The sequence below is a fragment of the Chelonoidis abingdonii genome, chromosome 3 (genome assembly GCF_003597395.2).
Source record: "Chelonoidis abingdonii isolate Lonesome George chromosome 3, CheloAbing_2.0, whole genome shotgun sequence".
In the NCBI taxonomy this organism is placed as follows: domain Eukaryota; kingdom Metazoa; phylum Chordata; order Testudines; family Testudinidae; genus Chelonoidis; species Chelonoidis abingdonii.
The window spans coordinates 5,154,176-5,164,350 of record NC_133771.1 but is presented as its reverse complement, the minus strand read 5'-3'; the positions used below and the strand labels follow the sequence as shown (position 1 = coordinate 5,164,350).

The following is a 10,175-nucleotide window of genomic DNA, read 5'->3' as shown; positions in this document are numbered from 1 at the left end:
GATGGGGGAAGGTGGTAGATATGCTGGAGGGTAGGGATAAGGTCCAGAGTGACGTAGACAAATTGGAGGATTTGGCCAAAAGAAATCTGATGAGGTTCAGCCAGGACAAGTGCAGAGTTCTGCTCTTAGGACAGAAGAATCCCATGCACTGCTACAGGCTGAGGATTGACTGGCTAAGCAGCAATTCTGCAGAAAATGACCTGGGGATTTTAGTGGACGAGAAGCTGGATATGAGTCAGCAGTGTGCCCTTGTTGCCAAGCAGGCCAACGGCATATTGGGCTGCATTAGCAGGGCATTGCCAGCAGATCGAGGGAAGTGATTATTCCCTTCTATCTGGCACTGATGAGGCCACATCTGGAGTATTGTGTCCAGTTTTGGGCCCCCCACTATGGAAAGGATGTGGACAAATTGAAGAAGAGTCCAGCAGGAGCAACGAAAATGATCAGGGGACTGGGGCACATGAGTTACGAGGACAGACTGAGGGAACTGGGCTTGTTTAGTCTGCAGAAGAGAAGAGTGAGCAGGGATTTGATAGCAGCCTTCAGTTAGGGGTTCCAAAGAGGATGGAGCTCGGTGTTCTCAGTGTTGGCAGATGACAGAACAAGAAGTAATGGTCTCAAGTTGCAGTGGAGGAGGTTTAGGTTGGATATTAGGAAACAGTATTTCACTAGGAGGGTGATAGAGCACCCGAATGGGTCCCTGGGGAGGTGGTGGAATCTCCATCCTTAGAGGTTTTAAGGTCAGGCTTGACAAAACTCTGGCTGAGGTGATTTAGTTAGTGTTGGTCCTGCTTTGAGCAGGGGTTGGACTAGATACCTCCTGAGGTTCTTCCATCCCTAACTTCTATGATTCTATGGGAAGCTAATTTAGGGAGCGGAGAACAGGAGTTATGAGCTATGGCAGTGTGTGTAGCTGAGACAATGCACTGCTGTGTTTAGTACTAGTTGGTTTTCCTAATGCTGAAGGTTTCAGTCCAGGTTTATTGCATTTCTGTAGCCCAGCCAAGAGGTGACAAAGGCATGAATAACCGCAGCCAGGTCTTAGTGTGTGTACAGCGCCTAGCGCAGTCTCGGCCTCCAGCAGTGCTGTAATGCAAACAACAGTCCTGGGTTGTTACCAGTACATGGGTCAGTGTCTCCGCATGCCATCTGTGCTGAACCTCAGGTCCTTTATTAATGAGCCTTGTAGCTGGTGTCCATCTCTAGCGCAATCTCACTAACAAGAAGGCCCTTTAATCTGAAAAGGTGCTGAGGCGGAGATATAAATGAGTCACCCTGCCAGAAAAAGAGGAGTTTGGACAAGTATCGACCATATCGCACCGCAAGAGCAAGAGTTCCTGAAAACTGTAAGTATGAAAAACTGTCCCCAGTCCCTGCTGATACTGGGGAATGTGCCCGGGATGTGCCTGAAATACACAGGGCTATGGGGAGAGGGCAAAATGGACCCAGCCCTGGTTGTGGTTGAGGGTACAGAAGCCGCTCTCCGCGCCCCAGGCTAGGGTGCAAGGCTGCACCAGCCCATGTTCATGTGGCTGCTCTGTGCACTTGCAGCAGGGGGGGTCAGGGCTGCAGCATCCCATGGAATTTGTGAGCTTCTCAGGGCACACAGGGCTGTGAGTCACCTTGTTGCCACCTGCTTCGATGTGACGGAGTCTTGTGCCAGCTGGGTGTTAGCACTATAATACGACCAGCCGTTCAGCCACTCAAGCACTCTCCTCTGGGCTACAGCAGCCCTGCCTTTGCCCTGCAGGCTGACAATAGACACATGCCAGCCCACAAGTGCCTTCAAAGTGTCCCACTGTTGTGTCTTCCCCTGGTCACTGAATACCCACAGAAATCCCAGATCCTCTGTTCCCAAAGGAACAATGTATCCCAGTTTTACCTTACCCACCGCTCCTGTATTATGCACAGCTCTTTAGTTCAGTCATAGTTAGGGCCTTTCCAAATAAACGGACCATTTTGGTCAATTTCACAGTCATAGGATTTTCAAATCATAAATGTCATGAGTTCAGCTATTTAAGTTAAGGTTATTGTAGGGGGTACTGTAGTGTGATACTGCTGCCCTTACTTCTGCGCTGCTGCTGTTGCTGCTGGTGGCATACTGCCTTCAGAGCTGGGCAGCTGGAGAGTGGCGGCGGCTAGCCGGCAAGCCCAGCTCTGAAGGCAGAGTTGCTGCTAGCAGCAGCACATAAGTAAGGATGGCATGGTTATGGTATGGTATCGCCACCCTTACATCTGCACTGCTGCCTGAAGAGTTGGACCCTCAGTCCCGTAGCCGTCACTCTCTGGCTGCCCAGCTCTGAAGGCAGCAGTGGCTGAAATAAGGGTGCATGGTATGGTATTACCACCCTTACTTCCGCACTCTTGCTTGCAAGGCGCTGCCTTCAGAGCTGGGTGCCTGGCCAACAGCTGCCACTCTCCGGCTGCCCAGCTCTGAAGGCAGCACAGTAGTAAGGGTGGCAATACCACAACCCCCTAAGATAACATTGCGACCCCCTGCAACTCCTTTTTGGGTCAGGACCTCCAATTGGGAAACGCTGGTCTTCCCCATGAAATCGTATAGTACAGCGTAAAAGCACATAAAAAAACAGATTTCACGGGGGGAGATAGATTTCATGGCCCGTGACGCATTTTTCATGGCTGTGAATTTGGTAGGGCCCTAATCATAGTGAAACAAAAGGGAATTAGTTTAAGAAGACTAGAGATTCAACTGGAAACAAGTGTGAGTGATGAACAACATGATTTAATATAAATAAAAACATAAGAACATGAACTAGGGTCTACGCTTACTAATAGTTACCTTTCCTAGCTAATAAAGTAGAGTCTCACCCCAAAGTTCAGTCTTTTCCAGCACTTGCTTGTCCCAAGTAGCCAGAACCAAGTCTTCCATGAACCACCCCCGCTCATCCTAGGATCTACTGAATCAGTCTTTTGTCTTTATTCACAGGCAGGGCCATTCCTTCATTGCTGTATTGTTCCTTTCCCCTTCCAAGTGATTTGGAGGTTATAGTTTGTCTTTTATTGTTTTCCATTGACTTTTCTGAGTTGGGGCAAGGCAGACAATTAAGCAATGCACACCATGATTGGCTAGCCAAGAAGGAGTGATAACTCCCTCCCACTTGACTGGGCAACCACTGAGACATATGTTCCCTAGTGACTCACTTTCATTCCAAGACCTTAAGGGCACAAATTTTCAAGATAGTGACATTATTCCCAAGATATTTCACCCAGGTCCTCTGCACCAGGGGAATTCCACTCTGGCCACCACCCTGGATGCAGAGGGTGCACCAAGTGGAATCTGGCCACAGGGCCTCACTCTTAAAGCTCATCTGAAATAGCCTATAGCACAGCAGTTCTGAATCTTTTTACTATTGTGGGCCACATAGGGTGACCAGATGTCCCTATAAAATTGGGACAGGCCTGATATTTGGGGCTTTGTCTTATACAGGTGCCAATTACCCCCCACCCCTGTTCCGATTTTTCACTCTTGCTATCTGGTCACCCTAGGGCCACACATGCAGCTCTCAATATGTGGCTCACATCCACACAGTATATATGCTACCTGTACGGCCCAGAGGATGGCATGTGGGTTGCAGCTGTGGGCTGATTGGGCTGCAACCACTGGTCTGGTAGCACAGCACCCCTAGCACCATACTGGAGCATTGGGGCTGATAGGGATGAAGAGCCATCTATTGAATCACCATTGCCATTTCCTATAGTATCCTGGGTTTTCCTGGGAGGTCTCCCCTCCTTGACTGACCTGGCACAAATCTGCTTAGCTGGTGAGAGCTGAGTCTATCCCTAGCATGTAATTGTCTCCTCCTTCCAGATGAAAATATGGAATCCAGGATCCGAAAAGTTCTGAACATTGCGTACAAGAAGCTGACCAACTCTCTGTCCCAGGATACTATATCGGACAAGACTAAATATCTCAAGTGAGTCTGCAGCCCCATTTCTCCCTTAAAGCCTAATGATGGAGACACCACAGCCTACGCTCACATAGGGCTCTGCTTACCTGCTCTATGGATGGACCCATGTCGCAATGTGCAAATCTAGCTCTGAACTCCTGCCTCTGCAGGGTTCTGGTGCAATGGGGCAGCAGCCAGAACCCCAGAGCATCAAAAATCAGTTGGCATGCCACCTTTGGCACATGTGCCATAGGTTGACAACCCCTGCTCTATACCAGTGGTTCCCAAACTGGGGTTCGCGAACCCCTCGGGGTTTGCAGAACATTACAGGGGATTTGCCAGAAATATTTAACTAATGGCGGCCAGAGGACCCCGGGCATTGGAGACAGCAGGTGGGACCCGGTTGCAGGGCAGACACCCCGAGCCCCAGGGAGAGCGGGGCCGGGCAGTTTGGGCTGGCAGCCTGAGTCCCGGCGGTCAGCAAGGGAGCCGGCAGCCTGAACCCCAGTGCTCTGTGCGGGCTGGCAGCCCAAGTAACAGGAAGAATGGGGCTGGGCAGTTGGGGCTGGCAGACTGAGCCCTGCCCCTGTCAGTGGGGGAGCTGGCAGCCTGAGCCCCAGGAAGAGCGGGGCGGGCAGTTGGGGCATCCATCACACTGAGGAAATTTAAACTTAAATCCCTGAAAATATTCATTTTTAGGAGAGGGTTCATGACACTTCACAGTTTAGTGAAAGGGGTTCGCGGGCTGTTAAAGTTTGGGAATCCCTGCTTTATACACTAGTAAGGAGATGAGCATCTTACAGTTGTTGGAGGGCTCTATTTAGCAGTAACAGGGCTATAGGAAAGTCAGTCAACATTTTATGTTTCTCTGATGAAAACTGGCCCACTCCCTTCCCCATACCAAACTTGTCACAAATAATTGTCAAGTAAATTTTCTGTTTTTGGCTAAGATACTGATTTTTTTTTAATTGAAATTGAATTCAGGATTGTTAGCAAGCATTTTTGGCAAACAAATTTGTTAAATGGCAACACAGCACTGCTTTCATGCTTGGCTCACCCCCCAGCCTGCTGGTCCAACAGCTGAAGTAGAAGAGGAGATAGGTGGAAAACTGCAGGACCCCAAAATCCACCTCTTAGGGTGCAGAGTGGCAACACCAAACCCTCAGGTCCGATCACACGCCAATAGGCATCTCCGCCAGCCCAACAGACCATGGTGAAGTTAGCACAGCATCTGATCTCGGGGGGGCACCCACGGAGCCACAGCAGCTCATCCTGCCCTGTACAGCTCCACCCGGGGGAGAGATGCGCTCCCCAGCTAGGGTGACCAGATCTAGATGTCCTGATTTTATATGGCCAGTCCCGATATATGGGGCTTTGTCTTATATAGGCACCAGAGCCTATATAAGAAAAAGACTCCAAAATCGGGACTGTCCCTATAAAAGTGAGACATCTGCTCACCCTACCCCAACCCCCTGTCCTGATTTTTTTCACATGCTATCTGGCTAGCCCCAGCCCAGACCTGTGTGACCATTCCAATCCTGGCTGCCTGCCAAGGAAGTGAGTTACTTTCACTTTCATTCTTCAGCAGGCAGCCAGGGAGGAGAGGGGGGGAGAGAGGGGTGCTCCATGGGAGGAGGGAGAAAGGTGGGGTGCTCCATGGGGCGGGGGGAGAAGAATGGATATTATGGGGGACAACAAAGGATACTGCCAGAGCCACGGAGCCTGCCTCACCTCACACCAGGGGAAAGAGTCACACTCACTGGTGAGTTCCTTCCCCCACCCCTTCCCAGCAACCCCAACAGCCAACCCCCTCCCTCAGACTGTGCTGCATTCAGCTCTCTCTAGGACCCAGCAGCCCTGCTCTCACATGCTCCACTGCTTCCCATCTGTCTGGCAGAGCGGTGCCCCCAGACCTAGTGGTGCCCTAGGCGGCTGCCTATTCTGCCTATGGCTAAGGACGGCCCTGCCCTGAGCAGCTGTCTAGTAGTCTGCTGACAGGAGTTCCTTTCTCTTGCCTGCTCACTGCTCTGTTAGCCACCCGCCTTCTGCCTCCCAGCCCTTTTGTCCTCCCAGCTGCTGTTAGCAGGCCAATCAGCAGTGGCTGGCAGTGCCTGTGTGGCTAGTGTGGGGCACATATACCCCATGACACAGACTTCCTGCTTCTAGGGGCATACCCAGGGTTCCTAGCCCCTCACCAGCTGTAGCTGCTCTAGGTCTTGGTTCATGGTTTATGGCAGGAAAACTTGTCTGTCCATCCAGCCAAACCTTAACGATAGTGGAGCCTGATCCAATGTTCATCTAAATCATTTTGGGGGTTGGGGAGAAGGGGAGTCTTTCCATTGACTCCAATGGGGCTGTATTTGTGAGGCAGGGAGCTACTGGCCCTTCCCAAATACGTGAATCTGTCTAACCCTCCCTCCCTCTTGCCTTTTCTACAGGAACCGCCTCCTTGCCTTGAAAGAAAAGTCTTCTCTGGACCCCATTTACATTGGGCTCTTTGGCAGCACCGGGGCTGGGAAGAGCTCACTGTTCAACGCCATCATCGACAAGCAGTTCTTCCTGCCAGTGTCGGGGAACCAAGCCTGCACCTCGTGCATGGTGCAAGTCAACAGCAGCCGGAGCAAAAACTACGAGGCAAAAATTCACCTTCTGTCATCACAGGCAAGTCTAATTCCTCAGCCTGGCACAGGGCCTGGGTATGTTCTGTAGGACAGTCTCCTGCTGCAGGGTGTGTAGCCACAGCCCCTCCACAGGGTAACTCTGTCTTATGGAGAGGGCAGCTGCTGCCTGGCCCAGAAGGCCCCTGCTGGCTGCTTCCTGTATGAAACCTCAGCTCTGCCTGATGATTGCCAAGGGCTCCAGGAAGGAATGAGTGTCCTCTGAGGACTGGGTTGGGGCTGGTTCTCTTAGTAGGCCAGGAGGAGACAGGTGTAAGCAACAGCACTTCCCTCCCTGCTTTCCTTGTAGTTGTCCAGAGGGGAATCCTGCTGCTGGAACCACAGCTGGTTCATCTGCTGCAGAAGCCAGGGAACCACTTGTGCTGCTTCTGCACTATAGCTCCCCACAGCTTCTCCTGCAGCACTGAGCCAGTTCCCAGCTCCCATCCCCTGCCCTCTGCTCGGCACTAAAATAGCTCTGTAGTCTCTTTGCTTGGAATGCTGTTACACCAATCCCACCCAGCCTGAGCTCTAGGCACCCCCATAGCTACTGAAATCCACTACTGCTGCCTGTACAACCCTAGTCAAATCCAGCTTCAACTCCTGCATTATTCTGTAGCAGCCTTGTCCAGCCCCTGCCCCGGCCCCCAAATGCCCAAGATAACAATGGCCTGTTTTCCCTGCTCTGCACTGGCAGGAATGGAAGGAGGAACTGAAGAATCTGGTGGCGCTTCTGCGGAAATCCAGAGAGGAGGAAGAAGAGGAGGAGGAAGGGGAGGACGAGGATGTTGTAAGTGAAGCTGTTCAAAAGCTTCAAGCGCTCTATGGGAGAGATGCTGAAAAGAGATCTTATGAAGACCTGTTGAGGGCAAAGCCCCTAGTAAATATCCCTTCCTCAAAATGTATTCGCCTCCAGGCAGCGCAGGTGAGTGAGTGTGTGATCATAAATTCCAAATCCAGAAGACCCTTGTAGGTTCAGAAAAGAACGAGATCAATTCATGGAGGACAGGTCAATCACTGGCTATTAGCCAAGATGGTCAGGGACAAACGCCATGCTGTAAACCTCTGACTGCCAGAAACTGGGAGTGGACGACAGGGATGGGTCACTAGATAAAGAACCTTGTTCTGTTTACTCCTTCTGAAGCATCTGGCATTGGCCTCTGTCAGAAGACCGGGTAGTGGGCTAGATGGACCATTGATCTGACCCAGTGTGGCCATTCTTGTGTCAGGGAGATGGGTGGAGAGGGTGAGGCCAGAGCAGGAGGAGGCTGGGGAAGGCTGGGATGGGGAGGGAGTCTGAGCAGCTGGGCTCAGTCTCAGTTTCAGACAGTGAAGGTGGGGGAGAGGCGGGGAGGAGAAGCAGGGAAGTGTTGTTTCTTGCCAATGGCTAAACCAATCCCTCATAGTTTTTCCTGTGACATTGTTTATATGAGTGACTCATATAAATTTAAAGTTCTCTAATATGTAAGCCATCAACCCTGAACAATTATATAAGTTCTGCGTGGGAGTGTGAATCCTGCTGCATTAATTAGGGCAGTGATGCTCAAACTACTTACCAACCAGTCATTCTTTTGTCAGAGGAACAAAGTAGGAGGGGAAAGAGTCAAGACAGTGACAGGAAATGGGTGACTGGGTATTTCCCTGTCTTGGGGGGAGGAGAGGATGAGTGGCTAGGGAGAGGTGTACACTGAAGTCTGACTTTTTCAACCTGAAATTATTATACACACAGTGACTAAGGCGTAAAGAGGAGTTAAAAGACAAACTAAAATACAGGATTTGGTGGTTTTTAAAATCACCAAAAAGAGTTCAAGTTGGCAGTATGGCAGTGGGATGTGTGATAGACACACCCGAGCTAGCTTTCAGCCAGTTAGCTCATATACCAATAGCAGTAAAGCTGTGGCAGCTGTACAAGCCCACCCAGAATCCTGGATAATTACTCGCACAGCTACCCCGCACAGACGTCCAGGCTACTGCAGCTTCACCGCTACCTAGATCAAAGCCAGATCAGGTGCGTCTCCATGTGCTGCAATCATACCCCTCTGCCCCCCTTCGCAGTGCAGACATACCCCTTTAAGGAAAGGTGGTAACATTTAAATTCAGTAGCTGCCTCTTTCAGCTTCACATTGAGCTACAACCAGCTTTTCTGGCTGTGGATGGGTTTTTCCAGATAACTTGGAATAGGCCAAACTCGGGGCAAAACTGTCCCCTCCTGCATGAATCTACTGTGCAATTCCCCATGGAGATTACCCCAGTCTGCCCCACTGAGGGAGTGAACTCCGCCTGCCCCATCCCACTCCTCCACACCCCTGGCAGGGAGGCAGCTCCTGTGCTGCCACCTAGAGCTCCACAACATTTCCTCACCAAACAAATGTCCAGTTGGAAAATGTGGATTAGCTGAAGTCTAAATGTTAGGCAGGAAAATGTCAACTGTAACTGATATTCTGATTTTTTCCAATCAGGGATATCAGACCAAACAAACACTACTTTGTGGCGAATCATCACTTTGAAACAATTGTTTTGCTTTGTTTCAATTTAAAAATGTCATTGTAGCTTTGGGATTTTCAAGGGTTTTCCTGCCTTTCTCTTCCCAAATTTCAAGTGGGGATTTTCCCTGAGGAATTGACCACAGGGAACATGTCTGCTTTTCTGATCAGCTCTACTGCCAGCCATGCAGAGGCAGCTGTAACCCTCTGCCCCCAGCATCCCACCTCCTTGCCCTGTTCCCTAGCCAAAGTCATTCCCAGGGATTTATGGGGGATGCTGGAGAAAGTTAATCAGGCCTCAGACTACAGTCACTCTCTCAGGTGTCCTCTGCAGTACCAGAGAGGGAGATTCTGTGCTTCCACCATGCTGTTTATCTCATGTGAAAGCTCTATCAGAACTGGAAAGAGGCTAGACTTCCTGGGCTCTATTCCCAGCTCAGACAATGTCTCACTGAGTGTTCTTGCTCCTCCAGGCCCCTCAGTTTCCTCCTCTGTAAAATGCTGGGGAATGAAACTTAGTCTCACAGCACACCCAGGTGGCAGATTGTTCAATTAATTTTACTGATGACTTTGAGGTCCTATCACCATGGAGGGGCAGAGTTTGATTTATTTATTGTGTTTCAGGCAAAAGAACTTTCTGACAAACTGGACCCTTATGTGCGGTGTCAAAGTGACAAGGATGAGGAGGAGCCAGCACTGGATGAAGAGAAAGGCAAGATGCGACTGTGGCCACTAATCAAGTACGTGGAAGTGACGATTCCGAAGTCCAACATGATTCCAGAATGTGTCGTGTTTATGGATATTCCCGGGACAGGAGATTACAACAGCCAAAGGGACGAAATGTGGAAAGAGGTGACTCACCAGCTCTGTGATGTGTGGGAGAAAATGCTGATATGTTATTTGGCTGGAAAGCATTTAACCATTGGTTCTAATGTTACTAACGAAGGAAGGAAAGCTCTAGAGAGGGCAGTGAGCTCTGTGGCCTGGGGAAGGCCTGGGCAAGGCTTTAGCAGAACGAAACAGCATCCACACCGTACAGTGAGGAGGCAACCCTGATATTAGCTAACAGTGCTTCCTAGCTTGGATCCATTGCTGCTCCTGGATTCCTGTAGCATCAAGGCCCCATA

General features: G+C 50.4%; 1 protein-coding gene across 1 annotated transcript in view; it reads left to right on the top strand.

Moving 5' to 3' along the window:
- The first annotated feature begins 1,264 nt into the window (after positions 1-1,264).
- The window catches only part of LOC116837379 (nuclear GTPase SLIP-GC-like), a 54,305-nt gene continuing 45,394 nt past the window's right edge, over positions 1,265-10,175 (top strand). Inside the window, exons 1-5 of the mRNA XM_032801717.2 lie at positions 1,265-1,362; positions 3,830-3,935; positions 6,347-6,569; positions 7,263-7,490; positions 9,673-9,900. Of these exons, the coding sequence (XP_032657608.2) occupies positions 1,266-1,362; positions 3,830-3,935; positions 6,347-6,569; positions 7,263-7,490; positions 9,673-9,900 (882 nt within the window). The 5' untranslated portion in view covers position 1,265. The remainder of the gene's footprint in view (positions 1,363-3,829; positions 3,936-6,346; positions 6,570-7,262; positions 7,491-9,672; positions 9,901-10,175) is intronic.